This window comes from Ovis aries, chromosome 26 (assembly GCF_016772045.2).
Source record: "Ovis aries strain OAR_USU_Benz2616 breed Rambouillet chromosome 26, ARS-UI_Ramb_v3.0, whole genome shotgun sequence".
Lineage (NCBI taxonomy): Eukaryota > Metazoa > Chordata > Mammalia > Artiodactyla > Bovidae > Ovis > Ovis aries.
In genome coordinates this window covers 36,880,026-36,906,800 of record NC_056079.1, presented here as the reverse complement: position 1 = coordinate 36,906,800, position 26,775 = coordinate 36,880,026, and the positions used below count along the sequence as shown (strand labels likewise).

The window sequence follows — 26,775 nt, the reverse complement described above, 5'->3', positions numbered from 1 at the left end:
TGTTAAAATATTTCAAATATATGAAACTTTCTCGGGATATATGGGCTTAACAACATCAGAATCGATCTTTTCTTCCCATTAGGTACCTGCATTGTGGCATACTGGCGATACGGTTCGTGGCTTGGGGCCATCAGTTGTCCAATCTGTCGACAAACGGTAATGTTTGTGTCCGGAAAACATCATTTATACAAGTCCATTTTGTAAATTGGGCCTCCCTGGTGTCTCAGCTGGTAAAGAATCCACCTGCAATGCAGGAGGCCCCAGTTCAATTCCTGGGTCGAGAAGATCTGCTAGAGAAAGCATCAGCTACCCACTCCAGTATTCTTGGGCTTCCCTGGTGTCTCAGCTGGTAAAAAATCTGCCTTCAGTGTGGGAGACCTGGGCTTGATCCCTGGGTTGGGAAGATCCCCTGAAGAAGGGAAAGACTACCACTCCAGTATTCTGGCCTGGCGAATTCTATGGACTGTATAGTCCATGGGGTCAGAAAGAGTCAGACACGATTATATAGTTTCTGTATCTGACTCTTGAATTATTATTATATTTTTAGCAGGACTTCATTTATCCAAAGCTTCTATGATGTTTCTCCATATTTTTTTAAATGTCTGTAAGATGCCCCAAAGAAGGGAATGCCCTTTGATATCCCTTTAGTTGTTGTGAGAAAAAAAACTGAGTCTCCCACCCCACACCCCAAATCCTAAGGAGTCTTTGCTGTAACTCCAGCAAAGGAATAACTGAACTAGCAATCAGGCTTAAGCAAATATCCCCGACATAGACTTCTTTTGAAAAAAACTGTTCTTTGGTTGTACTTTATTTTTAATCTACCCTTCCATGCTGAGGATCCAAATAGCTTTAAATGATGAACAATGCTTTAATAAAAAATGTCTCTTTTGGCAACAGCAGCCACATTGCATTATCAGAACAGATCAGACCATCCTAGTTGATATAGAAACTACATCAGGAGGACGGCAGTGAGCTTTTATAGACACATATTTAAGGCAGAAAAGTTAGGACACATGAGATGCGCCAAATGGTCTCCATTCCTTTGACACACCAGAGACGCAAAATACTGAAAACTCTGGGAAACTGAAGTTCTTTGTTTTTAAATTAATAAATATAGCAAAGTGGGGTGTTCTATCAATTGTACATGGTTTTTCAAAATTTCCTTTATATTTAATTTTTCATTTAAAATACACGCCTGAAAATGAGTCCTGAATGTGTGGGAGGTCTTCCAGGGCAAATGGAAGTCCTGACCAGGACAAAGAGCTTCCAAGTCGAGAAGCCAGACTTGCACACCTCCATTTGCTCACTCTGGCAGCCCCACTGAGACGGGAAAGGTGTCAACCCAGAGAGAACACAGAACAGAACCAGAGAAGGAGCAGCAGGTTTTCAAAAATTCTTCGTCAACTCTAACGGACATACAGAAAAGCACGCAAATAAAGTATAGCTCACCGGCTTACCACAAAGCCACACCTGCGTAACCAACAAAGGTCTGTCCAGTCAAGGCTATGGTGTTTCCAGTAGTCATGTATAGATATGAGAGTTGGACCATAAAGAAAGCTGAGCACCGAAGAATTGATGCTTTTGAATTGTGGTGTTGGAGAAGACTCTTGAGAGTCCCTTGGACTGCAAAAAGATCAAACCAGTCCATCCTAAAGGAAATCAGTCCTGAATATTCATTGGAAGGACTGATGCTGAAACTGAAACTCCAGTACTTTGGCCACCTGATGTGAAGAACTGACTCATTGAAAAAGACCCTGATGCTGGGAAAGATTGAAGGCAGGAGAAGGGTTAGGGTTAGGGTTGAAGGCAGGAGATGGTTGGATGGCATCACCGACTTGATGGACATGAGGTTGGGTAAACTCCGGGAGTTGGTGATGGACAGGGAGGCCTGGCGTGCTGCAGTCCATGGGGTCGCAAAGAATCGGAACGACCGAGCAACTGAACTGAAGGGAGTAACCACCACCTCGATGAAGAACTGGAAACTGGCTGCAGCCCCAGAAGCCTCTGCAGTGCCTCGTCCAAGTCTCTGCCCTCCTCGCCACCTTTCTCTCCTAGAGGTGACCACCATGTGACTGTCAGGACTGCTGTCGTAACGACCCTAATAGTCCTCATCTGGACCAGCCTAATTGGACCATGCTGATAGTTTATAGTTTCATCGCCTCAGGATGCTCGTCTGGATTACTGTTTCATTTTGCCTGATTTTTGGACGTTGTATAAATAAAACCATGTAGAATGTATTGTGAGACACAAACACACAGAAACGTACACACACGTGTGTGCCTCTCAGCCGTCGTTCTGGCTTATCCACTCCCCTCTGTCACTTCTTTCTTTTTTGGTCAGAGAGACAGAGGTTCAAGGCTTTCTCTTCTTGCCTCTTCATCTCCAGATTCTGTCTCTGTCATCTTTTTTGTCATGTGATTAGGAGAAAAGTGAGTTTTTGGTCCCACCTCTCCGGCTGATTTCACAAGGCAGTCAACGCGGAAGCTTCCCTGCCGGCGCGCCTCTCATCTCTGCCAGCAACATGGAGGCCAGGCCGAAGGTCTGCACTGAAGCCTTAGATCCAGCACCTGTTCCCTCTTCCTGCCACCCCACGTGGCTTTTCCTAAGGCATATGTCTATTTGCATCCTTTGGAACACACCTATGTTGACTAGAGGCTAGAAGATGGAGATACAGTTCTTTTAATACAATAGCTTGTAGGTTCCCCAACTGCAGAGGAAGCGGCCCCCTTCATCTACCTGCCTGACCACCTGCTTCACTGGGGATGGCACGCAGGCTGCTGCCCGTGACTGTAGCAGGCTCACACATTTCCCCTGGGCGTGCACACTTGATACACCAGCGGTCCAGCCACGTTCCTCGGGCAAGCCCCCGTGTCAGGCGTTCTAGACACCCCAGACAGAGGAAGTCCTTGCCCTCTGGCACCATTGTAATGCCTACCCCAGTGCTTTATGACCGCTGCATTCAAGCCTGCCTCCCCTTCTGTCTAGGGGACTGTGCGCACTGGGGGCAAGGCCACATCTTCACTTTTTTGTATCTAGCATTTAGCACAGTGCCTTGCCCAGAGTAAGTGTTAGCTGCTCAGTCGAGTCCAACTCTGCAGCCCCGTGGGCTGTAGTCCACCTATCTCCTCTGTCCATGGGATTTCCCAGGCAAGAATACTGGACTGGGTTGCCATTCCCTTCTCCAGGAGATCTTCCTGACCCAGGAATCCAACGCAGGTCTCCTGCATAACAGGCGGATTCTTCACTGTCTGAGCCACCAGGGAAGCCTGGCCCAGAGCAGGTGCTCCGTTAATGTTCAGTGAAGAATTCACTGTATTAACAAGCGGCTGCGGCTGCTGTTCCTGTCCCCTGCTGCTCTCTCTCAGTGGCTCCTGTGTTTTGCTGCTTGGGAAGCATCCGAGCAGTCAAGTCCTGGTTCTGTAGCTGAGCTGAGGAAGGGTCAAAAACACAACAAGATGATTGAAACCCAGATCTATCCTGACTGCTTCCCATTTCTCTGGGAGCTCTTACATTTTAAATGTACTTGTTTTTGAGGTTCCATCATCTTCAGATTACACAAGTGTAGCCCCGGGACGTTTGTGATCCTCCTTACCTCTCCACAGAGGAAACAGGGTTAAACGTAGTACTTTATACGAGAGTGTCAAGAATTGCCTTTTTGATTGTAGTAGAGATGGGTGCAGTGACTTCATGTCTCTATTTTAGTTGGTGGCATTCAAAGAGAATTCAGATACCAGTGAGGATAAGGAGTCATGATTTTAATTGAAGATGAAATCCCTAATTTTTATCTTTCAAAATAATTAGTATATATATATTTTTTATGTCACTTTGCTCCTGAGTATTTTCTCATCATTCTCATATCTTCCAATATCTGTTAGCCCAAAGAGAGAACCACTGACTTGCTCCCTGGTGTGGATTGAAAAGTCTTTGAACCATTGTTCATTTTATTTTACAGGAGTGCAAACAACATTTTGAATTGGATTTTATTGTAAGGAAACAATAACTTATTTTCCTCTCCTGTGTGGCCTTTGTTAAAAGAAATGAGCGAAATCTAAATTCAGAAGCTTACCTCATTTTGCTAAATATAAATACTAACGCAAGATGAAAAAAATTAACGCTCCAGAAAGGTGTGCCAACTTTTTTTTTTTGTTTTTCCTGTAATATCCAGGTGACTTTACTGCTACCAGTATTTGGTGAAAATGACCAGTCTCAGGATGTTGTCTCATTGCATCAGGATATCAGTGATTATAACCGGAGATTCTCAGGGCAGCCCAGATCTGTAAGTAGTGTTGCAGCGGTTGCAGAGTTAGAGTGCAGTGATGCTTGTCTTTTGTGAAGTGAGATTTACCAGCAAATACTCTCTACCTGTGAAAAGTCTGGATGTGTTTGGTAAATTCTTCACCTTCATCATTGTTGTTTACAGCTCTCCCAAGGACTAGTTTTCTTATCTTTAAAAAATGGCGTTATAAAACTTGTTAGAAAGCGGCACCAGCCAAAACAAAGCAACAGAAAACATTGGAGGGAAAGGTGAAATTATCAGACTCTTACGCGATTCTAAAACGGGTTGTTCATGGGAAACTTACAACCGAGAACTTCCGGAAGGAGTTCTCCGGTTGTATTTCCTCTGTTTATTTACCCTGTTTGAATTGTTTCCTTAAGGAATCCTAAGTTTTGAGGGTTTCATATGTCAGGTATTTAAAAGCATTCAGTTTTTAAAAGAAATAGTGTTAATTCTACAGCTGCCCCTCCTCCCCCAAAAGGCACCTGATAGATTTAAAAACTTACACTTTACTAACTCATCCCAGTGTTCCCCAAATGCAACAGAGGATTCTAGAAGTGCATGTGTGACTGAATATGTACTTCGAAACCCAGAACACAGTACAAACCCATACAGGACGCTCCAGGCGCCAACGTCCACCTGCTCAGCAAGCATCCCAGCGGGATGTTCCTGGCGTCTCAGCCACAAGACGTAACATGAAGGGCACTGCCCAGAATGCATGTCCCTCTGCTTGTCTCCTGGCTTACTTCTCATCCTTCAGGTTGTCCCTAAACAGACCTTCCTCGGAGGGGCTGTCCCTAATCAACCGGGTGGTCTCTGTCCTCGCCCTCCAACTTTGTTCATTACCATTCTCTCAGGAGACAGTTTCCCGAGGGTGAGGACCGTGCTTATTTAGTCACTACTGTAATCTCAGTGCCTGGGATACAGTCAGCCTTACTGTCTGTAGAACTTTAGTCAGTACAGTTCAGTTGCTCAGTCGTGTCTGACTCTGCAACCCCATGGACTGCAGCACAGCCTCCCTGTCCATCACCAACTCCCGGAGTTCACTCAAACTCATGTCCATCGAGTCAGTGATGCCTTCCAACCATCTCATCCTCTGTCGTCCCCTTCTCCTCCTGCCTTCAGTCTTTCCCAGCTTCAGGGTCTTTTCCAGTGAGTCAGCTCTTTGCATCAGGTGGCCAAAGTATTGGAGCTTCAGCATCAGTCCTTCCAATGAATATTCAGGACTGATTTCCTTTAGGATGGACTGGTTGGATCTCCTTGCAGTCCAAGGGACCCTCAAGAGTCTTCTCCAACACCACAGTTCAAAAGCATCAATTCCTTGGCACTCAGCTTTCTTTATGGTCCAACTCTCACATCCATACATGACTACTGGAAAAACCATAGCTTTGACTGGGCAGACCTTTGTTGGCAAAGTAATGTCTCTGCTTTTTAATATGCTGTCTAGCATATAACTTACTGTTATCCTTAAGATAGAAATGATACTACACCTCTGTATTAAACTCCTGTGTAGACTTGTGCTCCCATGTACGTACCGTGTAGATGTGTGCTCCCGCGTACGTACTGTTCCTCATTTGTGATGGCAGGTACATTTAAAGGCGTACATATAGTTTGCCTGTTGTGGATGGTGATGGGCCAGTCTTTTAGATGTCTAAGGTGCAAGAAAAGCTTTACCAGGACACTACTACCCTCCTTGGGTATTTGGGAGCCTCTTCTGCTGTTTCTTATCTAGCAATTTTCTTACATATCCTCCATAGGCATCTTAGGACGATTCTTTGAAAATCAGTGTTTCAAATTCAGGAACTACCACTGAGGTTAAAAAAATTTCATTTAAAGATTTTCACTGATATTTTAAAGTGTGAAGCGTACCATTGCTCAGTTATTTTCTGTGTGTCAGATATATACTTTAATGAGTAAGAAAGCTTGGTGTGTGATGAAATTACAATTTAATAAAGATATTTAGCTCTTAGTTTGGTATTTTACCTCAGAGTTGGAGTCATACTGTGATTAATGTACAAATATTTCTTGATGGCCCATTTCATATTTTCTTATCTAATCATTACAGATTTTGTGTAAATGATAACGGTATGAGGACTGAACAAAATAGCTCTGATAAAGGACAGAGAAGTATTCAAAGGATGTACCAGCTGGTCATTAGAATATTTGAAGTAATTTTCCATAGACCTTGTGAGAGCTGTATAGCTAATTTACTTTAAATATTAGTTTCTTCCATAGAGAACAGAAAATTGACCTAGGAAGTGATTCTAAAAAACACCATTCCTGTTTTTTGTGACCAGTTTTCCAAAAGGAGTTACAAGATTTTATCTAGAGGGGTTTTTAAAACTGTTCTCTCATCACTAGCTCAGTTCTTCCAATTTTCATCTCCATTTCCCTCTCAACTTAGATGGCACATGTTAGATAAATAAAATACATACTTAGTGTTGGATTTATGATATTTATGCAGATAGCTAGCAGTAGGTGAACTGTGGGCAGCGGAATGACCACAGGAAGTGACGTCCTTCCCCTGGCCAGTTTCTCTTGCATCTCCCAGCCCCTCAGAAATGAGACCTCAAGGGAGGGACTGAAGGGTGCTCATTACTACACAGGTCCTTACAGGTCGCGCAGGCAGCCAGCAGCTGCCCAGAGCGAGCGGCAAGTCTGCAGTCCGATAGTCAGCTGACTCACTCAAGGTCATACAGATAGGCACGGGTGCTTTTCTTTTCCAAACAATTTTATTTGCATGTGATTTACATGCCAGAAAGTAAACCTGTTTCAATTATATAGTTCAGTGGTTTTCAGTATATTTACAGAGTAAATATAATCTAATTATTAGTCTGTATATATTCAGAAAAATAATCATTTCCAGATAAGGGTAAGGCCTGGCATTCCAGAAATCACGGTGGCAATTAGTAATTCACTTAAACTCAAGTTCAACAGAATAAACATCCTAAGAAGGAAATCAGTTTCATTGATACTCTTAGATGGTCAAAGCCATCCAAGTTGATGTGTCTATATATTTATATAATATATATATATACTTATATGTTCTATATATATTGTCTGACAGTTTATAAAGGTCTTTTATAACAATATCTTTTCTAGGTCTTAATATTCCTTGTGGCATATATTCAGTTAGATGCTGACTTATCTCGAGTAGGTTAAACAACTTTCCTCAAGGTCACCTGGCTAATAAGGGATTGAGTTTGAGTTCAAGCCCAGGTCTGTCCAACCTTAAAGTTGAGACCTGAGCTCAAGCCTCAGCTTAATGCTACACACAGGTTCTTCATTAGTTTATTTTACTAACTCAAAGTAGAGATAACTTGAATTTTGCATTACTAATACTAGATCCTGTATTTTAAGTTTGTTGATACTTTAGTTGCTTTTCAGTTATCTGTAATAAGATCTATTTTATAAAAACCTACTGATCAGAGAACTGCGTTTTAAATAAAATGAGTAAGTAGAACATACTGTGTTCCATCAGTACGTGAAACTCCCTCATTTATGTTAATAACTGTCTGCACGTTTTAAGAAAATTGTATTATCTTGAAGTCTGACACCTTCCATACCGAATCGTAATATTTGTTCTTCTTCTGCCAGATTATGGAAAGAATTATGGACCTCCCCACTTTACTGAGGCATGCATTCAGAGAGATGTTTTCAGTCGGGGGCCTTTTCTGGATGTTCCGTATCAGGATAATACTTTGTTTGATGGGAGCGTTTTTCTATCTTATATCACCTCTAGATTTTGTACCCGAAGCCTTGTTTGGGATTCTCGGCTTTCTCGATGATTTCTTTGTCATCTTTTTGTTGCTCATCTACATCTCTATTATGTATCGAGAAGTGATAACACAGAGACTAAACAGATGAAAACACGAGTTTACTAAAGCATCTGAGCTGATGTATGACATCAGACAAAAGGACCATGGCAGTATGCAGCATCTGAATAGTATCCAATGAGCTTAAAACCACTTTATGACAAACATTTGATTATCATTTGGCAAATACCTAGCAATATATGACTGGAATTTTTACATGTCACAGATTCTAATATTAAGGTTAGAATTAGAATGATTTACAACCGTATCTTGAGTCTGTGTTGTCTATAAACTCTGTGGAAAAATATGGAATTACATAAAATGGGATGCTTCTTTTTCTTGTATCTTCTCCGCCCCACCCCCAAATTACTCAGATTAATTGAATGTTTAGTGGGATATTGTCAGATGTAAAGTTTATCAGATTCATCCTCCTCAGTGAGTTACCTACATGATAATACACTGCTATGAGCCTCACCTAAATATTTTTGTTACAATAAAATATTGTACAATATTGGGGAAAAGTCAGTGTTTCTTTGAGTATTAGCTAACTTTTGTGCATTTGAAGCATTTCTGCTTTTCCACTCCAATATAATTCTTAGTTATCAGCTGAAAGTGAAAGAAGAAACTTGAACTTTGTTAATTTGCTTTCATCATCTTGGTTTACAGAACACTTAATCAATAGAAGAATTAAGAAACTGTAAGACATCTGTCTGCAGACAGCACACTTGATACTCTGTTACGGCATTTCCGTAAGAGTTTGGTCCTTTTATAGGCATAGCATTTAAAAGTTTCAATAACTTCTAAAGGGAATTTCGTTTTTCAGGAACCTGGGTGATACTGCAGACACATGGCAGCTCAGTGCCCCCCTCGGGAGGATGGTTCTCATGACTGTGAGCACCAAAGACCTTAGGAGGGGACTCTCTTCTGCTTCGTGTTAGTTGCTCGGTCGTGTCCAACTTTTTGTGACCCCATGGACTGTAGCCCAACAGGCTCCTCTGTCTGTGGGATTCTTCAGGCAAGAATACTGGAGTGGGTAGCCATTCCCTTCTCCAGAGGATCTTCCCGACCTAAAGATCAAACCTGGGTCTCTTGAATTGCAGCTGATTCTTTACCATTTGGGCCACTAGGGGTGCTTATAAGGAGGGACTAGGAGCACGATTTAAATCTGACAAGAGAAATTAACAGTGGGCTGCAGCAACAGGTGGACAGATTTGGTTAATTTTCTGTCAGAAAACTGTTGTAATACTGTCCCTAGATGGCAGGATATAGCCCAGATTCATCAGGCCTTGTGCAGAAGGCGATGAATATGGAAGTTATCTCGGTGTTTGGATGACTATGGCATAAGTACCTAAGCTCTCCTCTCCTCTGCAGTTTTCTGTTTGCGAAGAATCAAAACCACAAGTATTATGACATCTTAAGTCCCTTGGCTGGCACTGCTCGTGAGTGACCTGGGCTGCAGGGTGGTCTCTGATCCCTGGGGCTTGGGCAGTGTCAGCTCTGCCCCTGCAGTCCCCGCTGGTCTTCTGATCCACCCACACATCAGGGGGCCTCGCTGTGGACAGACTGGGAGAAACGTAGGTCAGTCCCAGTCTTCCAGGTGAGCCAGATGCTATCAACTGACGAGATGCTAGTGATATGTCAACAACAGCGTCTTGTCATTTGGGCCTAAGACCAAACTGCTGCTTGTCAGAGAGGAAAACAAAATTCTTAAGTACAGCACAGTGTATTTAAAGCAATTTCTTGCACACTTTTCATTTTACCCTCAAGACAGTTATGTGAAGGAGGCAGGGCATTACCTTCCTCTTCACAGATGAAACTCCGGCTATAGATAAAAGGGGTTTTTTTTTTGGTCTGAAGCCAGGCGCAAATAAGTGACTGCACTGGTATCAGATGACTAGGATTCCTACATGGGGAGAAACTGGGATCCTTTGGAAGATGTTTGGAACATCTTCCTATACAGAGGCATCCTATACAGAGGCATAGGAAAGGTCTAGAAAGATGCCACATCACAGCTGCACGAATCCTGACTCTACAGTTGCCAGTCTGCTGCTCACAGGGTGGCACATTTCACAGGGCAACATTTCAGCTGCACTGACTTGAAAAGCAGCGAGTAGGAGTTTGTTACACCACCATTCACTAGTCTCGAAATGCATCTCCTAACAACTGCACGTTTGGTGTGGGCTACAGCCGTGTCGTTTGTGAAAGGGTTTCATTTTCTGTGCACGTGTTCTGCTTCAAGTGTCACACTTGGCCGCGCTTTTACTGTAGTATCTGGAGTTCCTTCTACGGCTTTCCTGGTAGAGGTGTATTGTACCAACTTTTGTAACATACAGCACTGTGTGAAGTCTTACCCAATTGAAAAGGGAACATGCTGGCATCTCAGAATTCTAGAGCTGTTTATTATGTCACCTTGATTGATCAGTGATGGTAAATGTAAAGGGATCTGAGTATATAAAGCAGGTAGAGTCAATCAGTATTTTAAACATCATAGTAGTACTTCTGTGATTCAGAGAGCTTATAAATCAAAGCAACAATTTGGATTTTTATAAACAATAATACTGTAACTTTCACAAAAACAGATGGTCCAACCCCACGAGCAGGTGATAACTTGGGCAGCTCTGTGGGGAGCGAGACGGAGGAAACAGTTGTCTAACTGCCCAGTAGACCAGTGGTTCAAGCGACCACCGTTCTCAGCACCTGAAAGCAAGCAACACAAGAAATGGCTGTGTTGGTCCCTGTGTTTGCAGATACCTACCTCACAGAGTTGTTTCAGAGGATTGACAGTTTGGTTCAAACTTTATGGTTTAAGAGTTTGTCAAGCAGTTATTCTTTTGAATAAAAGCAACATGTGTAAAATTTACAAGTGGCTGTTACTGTCTGGTTTGTTTGATAACTGTTTGCTTTAATTTCAGAACTCCTGAAATAGCATTCAACATAATGGTTGTGATGACTTTCTTTTTTACCAATTTTGCTTTGATATTTAAAATAATTTTAAACATAGAAATGTTTTTGAGGAATATTATTTAATCAGGGCAATCTATATTAATTCTAGACAGTTAAGGGTGAAATTGGAATGAGAGTTAAGACTTGTACCCTGATTCCCACCCCATGAGTGTCTTATCTTATTGAAATGGTATGGTTGATAAGTGAAATGAGTGAGGCCTAGGAAGGGCACTCAAGGTGTTCAGGCCCTAAAACCTAAGAATCTCCCCAGAGCAGGCAGGTGGGCTTTAGGGGCTGCTGACAGGAGGTGATCCTGTCGCAGAGGTAAAGACAGTGAGCTTTTGTCGTAGCATCAGAACCAGACCACCGTCGTGGCGTCCGTGTCTGTTCTGAGCATGGCCTTCTTGACTGCAAGCACATCGGAGGTGCTGTCAGTCACCATCGCCCCCATCCACTGCCGCTCCTGTCTTGTCCCAATCCAGATGGGGTACCAGGGCAGTACACCGCTGTCAGACAACACTGAGCCTGTCTGAACGCTGTCCTTTTCCTTCCAGACGATCACCTCTTGAGGGGAATGTAGTATGTGACACTGAAGAGGGCTAAACACTAAATAAAGATGTTTAGTTACAGCTAAGAGTTTAATTAATTTCAAAACAAAATCTAAAAATTACTTAATATCTAATAATTCAGATCAAAACATTCACTCTGCTAATCAGTATTACAGAAAACCTATAATTTATATCTATATGAAAATCTTGTTTCACGAATCCTATAATGTCAGAGCTGTAAGGGACCTTAGAAACTGATGAATTTTTGTTTTCTCTGTGAAATCAGACAGAAACTATGGATAGCTCCCCAGCTACACAGAGGTATAGTTTTGGTTCATTTTAAGGGGATTCAAAGAGCTGACCATTCGTGGATTCCAAATTAAGAACTGTTCAGTCCTACAACCTCACCCTACAGATGAAAAGAATGAGGCCCAGAGGGAATGAATGTGGGGGTATTTTAATATAAAAACTTTATAGAAAAAGTAGCACAGTTGGATAGAAACTAAAACCTAAACTATTAGAGATCAGTAATAGCCTTAGCCTTCTCCAACACCAAAACAAGTGGCTTATTTTTCTTCAGTGTACCCTTCTAGAAAAACTGAGACAAAACTTACCTTTTTCAGCTTAAGGGGTAAATGTTCTGTGTTCCTTAAAAAAATGTTCTATTAGTAAACGAATTAGCCTCTTACGACTTTGAAGAACATCAATTAACAGTATCCTTCAGTTTATCCCTATTTATTCTCTTAGATGGTCATATAAAGCTATGCATGTATTCACCTTTGATATTTATTGAAGGGGTCAAATGAAGAGATCGCATGACCATACAAACAGCTTTCTCTTAAAAAAAAAAAAAAGGGCAGTTTTGCCTATCTTGTGTGGCCCTTGTTTGCTTAATAAGCTATTTTACTGAAGTCAAACAAACACCAAACATAAGTCATCAGGGTTAGATGATGCCTTATCATGATGTGAACACACCGTTCAACCATCACTTCAGTCAACAGAGGCATCACCACCATCCTATAATTCCCTTCATGTACCTGATTTCTTCAACATTATGTTTGTAAGAACTATCCATGTGGTGGGGCTGCTTTATTGTGCTTGCCATATAGTTTTCCATTTATGACTGTGCCACAACTTATTCAACTATATTAATGGACATTTGGGTGGCTTCCATTAACATTTTTAAAAAGCAGACAATCATCTTTGAAAGTATGATGAAGTCTTTGAAAGACTTCCTCGAAGTTATCCCTTGACAAGTAAGGAACAGTTAATCCTAGCCTTAGGACATGTTAAGAAAAGTATTAACAAAGTAATAAAACCGATGATGGGTTAGAGGTAGTGAAAATTATTTCTCTATTAAGCAAATAAATTGGTTTGCAGACCACACAGTGAAAATTTAGTTTGGGGGGATTGTTTTTACAAAGAAAAATACAACACTCAGTTCAGTTCAATAATATGTATTTTTAAATTACATGCAATTCACTTTACCCGTATATTCACCATTTTGAAGTAAGGAAACAGGATAATATTCAACAAATATTATTTTGTGTTTATTTCCAAATTATGGATAGCTGGAAGACAGAAGAGGAGGGAAGAACAGAATTTGGGAGGGAAATTCAACTAAATGGAATGACCTGATCACAGACCTCAAATGCACAAGTTGGACTGGCTGGGATCTTTCACGCTTCTTTAGTAGCCTGCTTCAGGCCCTGAGAACTGCTTTTTCTTTCACTTCTTATACTCCTCACTCCTACAACTCCAATGACCCAGCTTCCAAAACCAAGTCCTCTCCTCTGCTGGGACACAGCTCTTTTTTTTTTTTTTTTACTTTATTTTACTTTAGTGTATTGGTTTTGCCATACATCAACATGAATCCGCCACGGATGTACACATGTTCCCAATCCTGAACCCCCCTCCCACCTCTCTCCCCATACCATTTCTCTGGGTCATCCCAGTGCACCAGCCCTAAGCATCCTGTATCCTGTATTGAACCTAGACTGGCGATTCGTTTCTTATAAGATATTATACATGTTTCAATGCCATTCTCCCAAATCATCCCACCCTCTCCCTCTCCCACAGAGTCAAAAAGTCTGTTCTGTACATCTGTGTCTCTTTTGCTGTCTCGCATACAGCGTTATTGTTATCATCTTTCTAAATTCCATATATATGTGTTAGTATACTGTATTGGTGTTTTTCTTTCTGGCTTACTTCGCTCTGTATAATCGGCTCCAGTTTCATCCACCTCATTAGAACTGATTCAAATGTATTCTTTTTAACGGCTGAGTAATACTCCATTGTGTATATGTACCACAGCTTTCTTATCCATTCATCTGCTGATGGACATCTAGGTTGCTTCCATGTCATGGCTTTTTTTTTTTTTAGGCCATCAGCAACCCTCCAAGTCCTCTCTTCCGCTGGGACACAGATTTTTTTTTTTTTTTTTTAAGGCCATCAGCATCTCAGTTAAAGGCACTGCCATCCATCTTACGTGCTCAAGCCAGAAACTCAAGCTCGTGTCTGCCTGCGTGCACAGCTGTGTCTGACTCTGCCATCCCATGGACTCTATAATCAGCCAGGCTCCTCTGCCTATGAATTTTCTAGACAGGAACAATGGGATGCGTTGCTATTTTCTACTCCACCTTGATTCTTCTCTTCCTCCTTTCCATCTAGCAGCAGGCCCTGGCGTTTCTACCTCTCACATACTCAGACCCTGCCACCACCTTAGACCAAAGGAACCATTCTCTTCCTTGCCTCTTAATTGGTCCGCTCACTTTCTGTTACCCCTTTCTGATACACAGTCACAATGACCTTTTAAATATGTTTATCACATCTCCCTGAGGCCTAAAATGACTCCGTGGCTTCCCACTGAGCTACCATCCAGACCAACTTAGGAGCCTTCCCCTCACTTCATGCCCTTCTCCCCTGGCTCACTGGGCTCTACCCACAGCCTCCATTCCGTTCCCAGAAAAGACAGAACTCTACTGCCTGATCGCCTTAGTTGGCACCCATTCCCTTTTTCCCATTCTTTGGTTAAATGTTCCCTTCTCAGACATTAGGCTGTGACCCTCTCCTCTACCCTCATTAGCCTTACAGCATTCTAATGTATTCAGATTCAGGCATCTTGGCACAATGTGATTTTATTTACCTTTTTATTGTCTGTCTTCCCCTTACTAGAACAGCTGCTCTATGAAGATGTGCCAGCCTTGCTCACCGATTAAAAAAAAAGAGAGAGAGCCATGAGATGACAACAGTTAGCCATCAGCACCGACGAAAGGGGCAAGCCGAGGAGGGAAAACGTCCCTCAGACGGGTTTTCCCAACAGCACCTGGGGATCGTTAGGATTATTACAGCCGCCAAGGACTTAGTCTCGGCCTCCCAGGAAGACTGGGCCTGGCGTGTGTGCGGGTGTCCGCTTTTGCTGTTGCGACCTCTTCCCCGAGCTCCTCAGAGTTCCGAATACCTAAAGAGGCAGGTACCGGGAAGGAGAGGAGCCCAGCACGTTCTACAAATCACTCCAACTGGGGCTCCCCTTTTAAAGAGACGAACCCAATTACCCGACCACCTCAGCTTTGCACCTGTCCTGCTTCAGGTTGGGCCAGCGGACCCAACAGAATCACCTAATTCTCCAACCTCAGCCGCACGGGATACGTAAGCCAGGGAAGCATCGAAGAAGGCGGGACTGGTCCTGCGCTCCTGCCCCTCTCCTCCCACCTAGTTCCTTCTTCCTTCCGGAGACTCGGGGGCCCCGCCCACTTCCGCAACGCCGGCCTCAGCCAATGGCCTGCGTCCCAGGGAACGTTACCTCTGACCTTAGGGCTAATCAGAAACAGTAGGACGAACTCCTCGCGAGAGGTGAGGTTGAAGCTGCCTCCGCCATCTTGGAGATGGGAGACGGGCGATGGCTGTGGTCTTTCCGCTAATGCAAACAACAAAACGGGCACATTAGTGACTCCCGAGTGAGGCCCTCATCAGTCTGACTGTTGGCCAAAGCTACAGAAGAAGTGAGGGTGTCAAAGCAGAGCGCAGCGACACTGATAACAGCCTCAACTGCCCGCTGGGGCGGCAGAAGTGAGGTAACTGAGGACCGGAAGGATGGTACAGTCCTGTTCCGCCTACGGCTGCAAGAATCGATACGACAAGGATAAACCCGTTTCTTTTCACAAGTAAGGACCCCGCGTAGCTCGCGGGGATGGGCCCTAGTGGGACCGCGGGGGGCGCGCGGCCGCGCTCGGGGGGCGGAGCCAGGCGTTTTTCCGCGCAAGACCTGTGAGAGGGGCGGGGCCGGGCGCGGGCCTGCGCGAGACCCAGTGCTAAGGCCGCGCTCGGGGAGCGGAGCCAGGCGCGTTTCCGCGCGAGACCGGTGAGAGGGGCGGGGCCGGGCGGGGGCGTGCGCAAGACCCGGTACGAAGGGCGCGCTCGGGGGCGGAGCCAGGCGCGTTTCCACGCGAGACCTGTAAGAGGGGCGGGGCCGGGCGCGGTCCTGCACGAGACCCAGTGCGAAGGCCGCGCTCGGGGGCGGAGCCAGGCGCGTTTCCGCGCGAGACCGGTGAGAGGGGCGGGGCCGGACAGTGGGCGTGTCTCCAAGCCGCCGCCTCAAGCTAGAGTTGCGCGTCCCCGGGGCTGCTCGCCCTCGCGCTCAGGCTGGCGCGCTTCTCTGGGTGGCGGGTTCGAAGCTCGCGGGCGCTGTGTGGAGTCCCCGCTGGTTGTGAAGGTGCCACACCCGGGCCGCGGAGAAGGCAGGTGGTAATAACTCTTAGAAGGGAAGTTGAAGCAGAAGCGAAGTCCCGCCTTTCCCACCCTGCTGGTCCGGCATCGGTGAGGTGAGGACTCACCTTGCGGTGTCAGGGAGCACGTCTTGGACTTAGCTTCTGGGACCCCACCGTTAAGGACGGCTGAGCTCCGGAGAAAGCCTCAGGGACTGCCAAGATGTGCAGTGTAGCCCGGGCGGTGACAGTGCGTCTTGCGTGGTGAGGGGGGCCCTCAGGGTCAGGGTTAGCGCGACCCCGCCCTCGGGGCTGCTTCTCCTGGACGCTGCTGCGGCCAGAGCCTAAGAAGAAAGAAGCCTCACTGAAAAGAGCCGCGCAACGGAATAATGATGATCTGATGTCCGCACGATGCCATTTTCAATCGGCCAAATTCAACATTTACAAATTCCGTTAGGTTTAAAGTGTCTTGCAAAAATTTCCCACTGTAAATGGGTGATAGCTAACGGAGAATCGGTGGTAGAGTATACAAATTGTTTGTAGGTGGTTGTTAAGTTGCTAAGTAGTGTCTCACTCTTTGCGACCCCGTGGACCGTAGTGCGCCAGGCTTCCCTGTCCTTCCCTGCCTCCCGGAGTTTGCTCAAACTGATGGCCTTTGAGTGGGTGATGCCAATCAACCATCTTATCCGCTGTCGCCCCCTTCTATTGCCCGCAGTCTTTCCCAGTATCAGGATCTTTTCCAGTCAGCTCTTCACATCATGTGAGCAAAGTATTGGAGCTTCAGCTTCAGTACCTTCCAGTGAATATTGAGGGTTGATTTCCTTTACTATTGATTGGTTTGATATCCTAGTCCAAGGGACTCTCAAGAGTCTTCTCCAACACCACAGTTCAAAGGCATCAATTCTTCAGCGCTCATCCTTCTTTATGGTCCAACTCTCACATCCACAAGACTGCTACAAAAACCATAGGTTTGACTAGACGGACCTTTGTCGGCAAAGGGATGTCTCTGCCTTTTTATATATTGTCTAGGTTTTGTCATGGCTTTTTTTCCAGGGAGCAAGCATCTATTTTTTCACACCTTTTAATTTCATGGCTGCAGTCACCATCCACAGTGATTTTGGAGCCCAAGAAAATAAAATCTGCCACGATTTCCTTTTTTTTTTTTTTGCGTCTTCTATTTGCCATGAAGTGATGGGACCAGATGCCATGATCTTAGTTTTTGAATGCTGTTTTAAATTAGCTTTTTCACTCTCCTCTTTCACCTTCCTCAAGAGGCTTTTTAGTTTCTCTTCACATTCTGCCATTAGGGTGGTATTATCTGCATTATCTGAGGTTGATATTTCTCCTGGCAGTCTTGATCGCAGCTTGTGATTCATCCAGCCTGACATTTCACATGATGTATTCTGTATATAAGTCAAATAAGCAGGGTGACAGTATAACTCCTTTTCCAGTTTTGAACCAGTCAGTTGTTCCATGTCCAGCTCTAACTGTTGCTTCTTGACCTGCATACAGGTTTCTCTGGCGGCAGGAAAGTCTGGTGGTCTGGTATTCCCATCTCTTTGAAAATTTTCCACAGTTTGTTGTGATCCACACATCCACACATTTATAGGTAAATAATTACTAAAGCAAAATCTTAAATTTGGGGGGAATAAGGACCTTCCATGTTTAACAGTGAATGTGGGTGCATTTTTATACATTTGGTATGAGAACAAAAATCAGAGTGTGTAGGGTATAGAGAGATCTTGAGAATGTTGATTTTTTTTCCCCCTTCTAAGAAACAGAACACTTAACACTTCTAATGTTGCCTCTTGATTGATTAGAATTTCTGAAAGCTAATGGGGGAACTCCAGCAGTTCCAATGTGAAGGAACAGATCTGGAGATGGTGACGTGATCACAGACTTTCAGCTCCCCCCCCCCCCAGCCCCATTTCTAACGATGTGGCTGAGGGAATACAGACATAAGGAAAACCCTTCACTGGCACTGGTTAAGGATGACGTTCACACGTTTCAGAAATACGGAGTTTCTCCTGCGGTTAAATAATTGATTTGACCAAAAGAAGAGCTAATCTGCATCTTATCCCTTATCTAAAAGAACAATTTTGGGAAGGCTCTTGACCTCAGAAATAAGCTGCATTGTAATCCTTGGTCAGGAGGCCCTGGGTGTTGAGTTTCCCAGCAGTTGCTGCTGTGTCTACTTCTAGAGGCACTTCCAGCAGGAACATTCTAGGAGTCTTTCTCAGCTTCTACATGGTAGTGGGAACAGATGTTCTGGGCAAAGAGAAGGGTAGATTAGGGCTCCACGACCATAGCAGAGTCAGGCTCGAGCGTATCTCACTTCGTAGAGAAACTGGGACACAGAGTCGAAACACCCTTTTTTGGCTTTTTTTCAATCCCCCCCAACTCACTGAATCTTTTACCTGGAAAAATAAAATAAGTTTAAAAGCTTCGTATCTCTCTTTATCTGGGCCTAATGGATGTATTTCAGTCAATTAGGTAAATTAAAATGAATACTTTTTTTCCTTATCATTATGATTTGGCTACAGTTTGATTCATATTTGTCAAGATGATTCTCAAGAAAACAAAAAGCTTCTTTGTCTCGGTACATAGTTATAAACGTGCAGTTTTGTTTTACAGTACACAGAGGATCACTGGTAAAAAAAATAATAATAATAATACAAATTCAGTCTATACCATGTGTATTTTACCCCAGATTTTAGTGTCTTCAGTATAAAAAGTTAAGCATTAAAGACTGAGATAGGTGGATGGTGGAGCTATATGGTTTACCCTTGTATCTTAGATGTGTCTGTTTGCGAAGGTTATTTACTGCAAAAGAGGGGAAAACATCACATGGGCCCTTGAACCTACCCTCCTATCACCTGCTCTGCCAGCTGCGTGCATCTGTCCACGTGGCTGCCTTTTAATAAGTATGTTTTTGCATAATGTAAATCCTAATGAGCCTGACGTATTTAGATTGTATACATCATTATATCTGACATTCTTACAACTGCTTTGTGATCAATAAGATTCTTATAAGAAATCCTGGTTTAAAAAAAAAAATACCATGCTAGGAGGGGTGACTTATTTTTCACACTAGTGATGCTCACTTTAGTTACAGGATTTTAAAACAAGTCCATTTTTTAAAAAGTTTACTTTAGGTATAGTTGATTTACAGTGTTTCGTTGGTTTCTGCTGTACACCAAAGTGATTCAGTTATACACAGCTCTGCATTTTTTTCCCATGTTCTTTTCCATTTGGGTTTATCTCAGGATTTTGACTACGGTTCACTGTGCTACACGGTAGGACCTTGTTGTTTATCCCTTCTCGTATGTAACTCCAAACTCTCAGTCCCGCTCTTCCCCACTCCCCTCCTCCTTGGCAACCACAGGCTTGTTCTCTATGTCCACACAAGTACATCCGTAACATCTAGGGTGATAAGGGTACACCTGAAAAACTGTCGAAAAAGGATTAGTGGGAGCAGGTGTGTTAAGCAAACGCCTGTGGCGTGTGAACACCGGTGGTTGTAAGCTAATTCTTCTCTAAGCAGGAACGCCTGGGTGTGCCTTTTTGTTTCTGAGTAAGGCTAGAAAACGGAATCATTTCATCTTCTTAGGTTTCCTCTTACTCGACCCAGTCTTTGTAAGAAATGGGAGGCAGCTGTCAGAAGGAAAAACTTTAAGCCCACCAAGTACAGCAGCATCTGCTCGGACCACTTTACCCCGGACTGCTTTAAGCGGGAGTGCAACAACAAGCTGCTGAAAGAGGATGCTGTCCCCACGATATTTCTGTGTACCGAGCCGCACGACAAGGTGAGGGGCGTGTAAAGTACTGGGCGGGTCTCTTTCCATAAAGTTAATGTGTTCAATGGAAAATCTGGAAAAGCCACAGTAGTGTTAAGAATATAAATGTTACCTGGAACCCATCCCTTGTAAATGACCCCTGTTCACAGCAAAATACTTCAAAAAATACAGAGTGTTTAGTAAAGTTAAATATTCTCACACTAAGACACTTCAGCCTAGCTTTTAACTTACTTTAAGATCAGTCTGTATTCCTGCTTGTGTGTTTATGTAGCCCACCAGGATCCTCTATCCATGGGATTCTGCAACCCAGGAGTGGGTTGCCATTTCCTTCTCCAGGGGATCTTCCTGACCCAAGGATTGAACCCACGTCTCTTAGATCTCCTGCGTAAGCAAGCAGGTTCTTTACCACTAGCACCACCTGGAAAGCCCCATGTTCCTGCTTGAAAGTGAAAGTGAAGTGGCTCAGTGTCCGACTCTTCGCGACCCCATGGACTGTAGCCTATCAGGCTTCTCCGTCCATGGGATTTTCCAGGCAAGAGTGCTGGAGTGGATTGCCATTTCCTTCTCCAGGGGATCTTCCCTACCCAGGAATCGAACCCAGGTCTCCCGCATTGCAGGCAGATGCTTTACTGTCTGAGCCACCAGGGAATCCTGGTGTTCCTGCTTATATGTTGATAAGTTTTGATTTTCCTTTATGATGATAGTTAACTTTCAGAGTATTTTCCCCCTCAGTTTTCAGTGCTAGTGTTTAATTAGATCCGATTAATCATTTTGTCTTTTTTGCATCCCATTTCTACTTCAGGTAAAAAAGGAAAATTAAAACTTCTTTTCATTTTAGACTGTTTCTATGCCAAGGAGGCAGAACTAAGTCTAACATTCTTATATTGCACAGGTGCAGAATTTAGTGTGTTCTTTTAATCTGTTACTTTTAATAATGAAGCTCAAACACGCTCTGCGTCTTTGTTCCAGAAGGAAGATCTCCTGGAGCCACAGGAACAGCCCCCGCCGCCTCCTTTAACGCCCCCCATTTCCCAGGTTGATGCTGCGATCGGGTTGCTCATGCCTCCTCTTCAGACCCCCGATAACCTCTCCGTCTTCTGTGACCACAACTACACCGTGGAGGACACCATGCACCAGCGGAAGAGGATCCACCAGCTGGAGCAGCAAGTGGAGAAGCTCCGGAAGAAGCTCAAGACTGCACAGCAGCGGTGCCGCAGACAGGAGAGGCAGCTGGAGAAGCTGAAGGAGGTGGTGCACTTCCAGAAGGAGAAGGACGGCGCCTCCGAGAGGGGCTACGTCATTCTCCCCAATGACTACTTCGAGATAGTCGAAGTCCCCGCGTGAAAACGTGAGATTTGTATTGGTTTTTCATGGGGCAATACCACCTACCCTCTTCTACCCTAGAGAGGAGCTTCATTTGAAAAGAGATTACACTTGATAACTTGTACAAAAGCAATTCAGAATATTTTTTTAAAAGAATAAATTAGATATATACTGTAAAACTGTAAATTTTTTGTTTGTAATTTCAGGGTTTTTACATTTTAGCAAAATATTTTAAAAGTGATAAACTAACCTCAGAGCTTCAGTGTCAGTTGGTTTCAAGATTGGGGATTTTTGTTTTTCAATTCAAGTATTTATAGACACGATATGAAAATAAAAAGTAAGGAGAATGAGAACAGTGCAGTAAGGATGATTTAAGTTTCAAGTTAAAAAAATTTAGTGCAGTTTATTGAAAGAACTTCATCACGTTTTAAATCAGAAGCATAGGACATGATGTCTCAGAATATATATATTTACACATTCTTATTTGTAAAGTTGACAGATTAATTTACCTTAATCCCTTATCAGAGTTAACTTGGCAAGTTGTGTCATTCCATACCTAATCATAATGGTTAAATTATGTTAAAGAAGGAATTTTTTTGAAGAGTGGGGCCCTTCCTTTCTCACCCCCATCCAGCATTATAGAGTTAGAAGTGTGTCTCCAGGGGAAGACACACTCTCCAGTAAGCACACTGTACATCGTTACCAGTGAGCTGAGCAGCGGCCACTGGGGCTGACCCCGGGCTCACCTTTTCTCTCACTGCTCTGAGCTCGGGCGTCCGGTCCCCACTGGAGGTGTGTGCACCCACCCAGGTCTCTGCCAGCTGGGTCGTGTGGGCAGAGTGTGACTCATTGCATCAGGTGGGAATCTTGCCCTTGACGAATTGATTGTCAAGACATCACACAAAAGACAATTTCTTCACTTTTACCACAGGCAAGAAGTCACATCCTGTTTACCTAAATGAGTGATTTGTATTCAGAGGCATCCTAATAGGTAATGCTTATTTTACTCAAAATTGAGACTCAAATGCTGTGGTTTCTGTTCAGACTGAGTTGTACTTTCTAACTTTGTGAGAAATTTTACATAGGTTTGAAATGAAAACATTTCTGAGTAAACAAGCACTGCCATAGGAATTACCTACTTAGATTTAGAATAACTGCTCCAACTATAATTATTTTGTATTTCAAAGTGCTGCACAGACCTTTGAAGGCAGTATTCAAGATTGGCAGTCATCGGTCCAGGAGTGTCTTTTGTAGACCTGATTCTCAGTGTAGTTCACTGCCATCTTGCCAGTGCTTTGATTCATGGAGATTTGATTTTTTTTTTTTTTTATGAACCAGTATTTCAAAAGTAGAAAATTATGACTACTTGAAATTTTATCATCTGATAAAACTTGGAACTAACTCTAAGGAATCAGAGGACTTTTTCTAGTTATTCATGTGTCTCATCACTGTTTTTGGAAGCTACAAAATCTCTTAAGTAGTTTGTTTTTACATTTCATCTCTCTAGCAATTCCTGGAGGATATGTGGGTAAATATTTTACAAAATATATATGTGAAAACTAAACTGTCATGGACGTAAAAGAAATCTCTGTGTATGTGTGTGTGTGTCTGTGTGTGTGTCCCTATGTCATCAGAACCAGGAATCCAACATTAATTGTATAAGTGACCATCATAATCAGTTAGCATCTTAGTATTATGAATTAACCTGAAGCTACTTTTTTTCATGGGACAGACATCCCTAATTGGAGAGAACTGAGCGACAGCATGTGTACCAACTATTTGCATTTAGATCACTTACTATGTTTAACACAGAATTTGAAGTACAGGTGCTTATTTCTGAATTTGAAATGTAACGTTTGTTGAAATGTTTTAAAAATTCATTTTGTCTGTTGTAGTGTTTATGACATTGCCAAGAGAAGGAGAACATTCAGGCTAAAATAGGTCCTGTTTAATCACAGTGACACACGGTCAGAAACAGCAGGCAAGGTCTCCGTCTGGAACAAGTGGGGAGAAGACCGCTGTGAGTTTCATCATAGTATGAAAGATGACGTTTATTTTAAGCACAGATAGTAACATCCTGAAGTTTCCATCTGTGAATGATATAATCTGGCAATAATAGAAGAAATAACTTTTTCCTGATTAGAACTACTAGGAAAACTGTAGAATTTTAGACTTAGAAGGGAGCTAGAAATGACTGAACACTTGCATCACCTCCAAAGCCTGCAGAATCCCCTTGTGAAATATCCCTGACAACTGGACATCTGTTCTCTGTATACCGTTGATGTGTAAGCAGTGCTGTTTAGATTCTCTGAAATGAGTTTCTGGAATAGAGTAGCATTTGTTGCCACTTTTAAGAATACTTGTTTATAATGCAACTATAAACTTCACTTTGAACTGCTGCATAGTTTGAACTATCAAATTCCAAATTAAAGAAGTTTTAAAATTTTGTAAAATAATTTAAATGTTTATTGTGTGCCTGCTACATGTGCTAAAAATAATTCTGTCATTGCAGTTAAGAAACAGTGGTGTCTAAACTTAACTAGCAAACCTTTTTACTTGGAAACCTAAATACATGAGATTGTCTCTTTTAACTATAATTTGTGTAATCCCTTTCTTAGAAGGTATAGCCATAATGGTGAAGGCAGATGAAAGTTCCACTTGACACGGGTTTTGTTGTTGTTGTTTTTTTAAAGATCAAAGTCCTATTTTCTGATCATCTTTAGTTATTTAAAAAATTATGTACACACACATACCCCAAACCTGTGGCTTTTATAAAGTCAGTCGTGACCCTTAATATATAAAAGTCCCCTTGATCTATAGAAGGAAAACTTGCAGTTGTGTTCCACACTCTTAAAAGGCCAGCCATGAATAGTCTTTAAAGGAGAAAGAGCAGTTTTGCCTGTTGGGTTATTCTTCTTCCGGTACTGGGGACCATGTGAATCTGATACCACTGAATGAAGAAGTATTGCTCTTGATATGGTAACCAGTGTTTTTGGACATTATTTTTTCTATGATTGTGTATTAAAATATCAATACAGTCCTTGATGTGGAAGAAAAATATCAAAGCAGTGATTTACACACAAGCAAAAAAAGAATTGTAAGTTTGTCCTTAAAATAACAATAATTTGCTTGAAGTAATAATATTCTCTTTCAATTCCATGTCTTAATATATTATTTTTATCTTGGATGTGGCTTTGTTTTACTCAGTTTTCTCCTGAAAAATATTTGTTTAAACTCTCAGAATCTTCAAAATTTTTATTCATCACCAGATTCATAGCAGTTTGAGTTTTAAGATGATCATAATTTCATTTTTTTAATGTCATAAGGGATAGGAATAAACTTGGATTTTTTTAAACTATTTTTGGTGAGAGAAGCTACAGTATTAACGATAAGTTCAGTTCAGTTCAATTCAGTCACTCAGTTGTGTCCGACTCTTTGCGACCCCATGAATCGCAGCACACCAGGCCTCCGTGTCCATCACCATCTCCCGGAGTTCACTCAGACTCACGTCCATCAAGTCTGTGATGCCATCCTGGGTCGTCCCCTTCTCCTCCTGCCCCCAATCCCTCCCAGCATCAGAGTCTTTTCCAATGAGTCAACTCTTCGCAAGAGGTGGCCAAAGTACTGGAGTTTCAGCTTCAGCATCAGTCCTTCCAAAGAAATCCCAGGGCTGATCTCCTTCAGAATGGACTGGTTGGATCTCCTTGCAGTCCAAGGGACTCTCAAGAGTCTTCTCCAACACCACAGTTCAAAAGCATCGATTCTTCGGCACTCAGCCTTCACAGTCCAACTCTCACATCCATACATGACCACAGGAAAAACCATAGCCTTTACTAGACAGACCTTAGTCGGCAAAGTAATGTCTCTGCTTTTGAATATATTATCTAGGTTGGTCATAACTTTTCTTCCAAGGAGTAAGCGTCTTTTAATCTCATGGCTGCAGTCACCATCTGCAGTGATTTTGGAGCCCCCCAAAAATAAAGTCTGACACTGTTTCTACTGTTTCCCATCTATTTCCCATGAAGTGATGGGACCGGATGCCATGATCTTCGTTTTCTGAATGTTGAGCTTTAAGCCAACTTTTTCGCTCTCCTCTTTCACTTTCATCAAGAGGCTTTTTAGTTCCTCTTCACTTTCTGCCCTAAGGGTGGTGTCGTCTGCATATCTGAGGTTATGGATATTTCTCCTGGCAATCTTGATTCCAGCTTGTGTTTCATCCAGTCCAGCATTTCTCATGATGTACTCTGCATAGAAGTTAAATAAGCAGGGTGACAATATGCAGCCTTAACGTACTCCTTTCCTATTTGGAACCAGTCTGTTGTTCCATGTCCAGTTCTAACTGTTGCTTTCTGACCTGCATGCAGATTTCTCTAGAGGGAGGTTAGGTGCTCTGGTATTCCCATCTCTTTCAGAATTTTCCACAGTTTATTGTGATCCACACAGTCAAAGGCTTTAGCATAGTCAAGAAGCAGAAATAGATGTTTTTCTGGAACTGTCCTGCTTTTTCCATGATCCAGCGGATGTTGGCAATTTGATCTCTGGTTCCTCTGCCTTTTCTAAATCCAGCTTGAACATCAGGGAGTTCACGTTCACGTATTGCTGAAGTCTGGCTTGGAGAATTTTGAGCATGAGTTTACTAGCATGTAAGATGAGTGTAATTGTGCGGTAGTTTGAGCATTCTTTGGCATTGGAATGAAAACTGACCTTTTCCAGTCCTGTGGCCACTGCTGAGTTTTCCAAACTTGCTGGCATATTGAGTGCAGCACTTTTCACAGCATCATCTTTCAGGATTTGAAACAGCTCAACTGGAATTCCATCACCTCCACTAGCTTTGTTTGTAGTGATGCTTCCTAAGGCCCACTTGACTTCACATTCCAAGATGTCTGGCTCTAGACTAGTGATCACATCATCATGATTATCTGGGTCGTAAAGATATTTTTTGTACAGTTCTTCTGTGTAGTCTTGCCACCTCTTCTTACTGTCTTCTGCTTCTGTAGGTCCAGACCATTTCTGTCCTTTGTTGAGCCCATCTTTGCATGAAATGTTCCCTTGGTATCTCTAATTTTCTTGAAGAGATCTCTAGTCTTTCCCATTCTGTTGTTTTCCTCTATTTCTTTGCATTGATTGCTAAAGAAGGCTTTCTTATCTCTTCTTGCTATTCTTTGGAACTCTGCATTCAGATGCTTATATCTTTCCTTTTCTCCTTTGCTTTTCGCCTCTCTTCTTTTCACAGCTATTTGTAAGGCCTCCCCAGACAGCCATTTTGCTTTTTTGCATTTCTTTTCCATGGGGATGGTCTTGGTCCCTGTCTCCTGTACAATGTCACAAACCTCATTCCATAGTTCATCAGGCACTCTATCTATCAGATCT

The 26,775-nt window shown here is 42.9% G+C and overlaps 2 protein-coding genes across 5 annotated transcripts in view; both read left to right on the top strand.

Annotated features, from left to right (window-relative positions):
- The window catches only part of RNF170 (ring finger protein 170), a 34,478-nt gene extending 23,527 nt beyond the window's left edge, over positions 1–10,951 (top strand). For all 4 annotated transcript variants that reach the window (XM_027962742.2, XM_027962741.2, XM_042241224.1 and 1 more), the window contains 3 exons: positions 83–156; positions 4,166–4,276; positions 7,874–10,951. In XM_027962742.2, the coding sequence (XP_027818543.1) occupies positions 83–156; positions 4,166–4,276; positions 7,874–8,143 (455 nt within the window). In that variant the 3' untranslated portion in view covers positions 8,144–10,951. The remainder of the gene's footprint in view (positions 1–82; positions 157–4,165; positions 4,277–7,873) is intronic.
- A 4,497-nt stretch (positions 10,952–15,448) lies between these two features.
- THAP1 (THAP domain containing 1) lies at positions 15,449–24,002 on the top strand. The gene is made up of 3 exons (XM_027962556.2): positions 15,449–15,745; positions 19,896–20,091; positions 21,052–24,002. The coding sequence occupies exons 1-3, from the start codon at positions 15,675–15,677 to the stop codon at positions 21,424–21,426; spliced, it is 642 nt and encodes a 213-aa protein (XP_027818357.1). The 5' UTR covers positions 15,449–15,674; the 3' UTR covers positions 21,427–24,002.
- Positions 24,003–26,775: the final 2,773 nt, after the last annotated feature.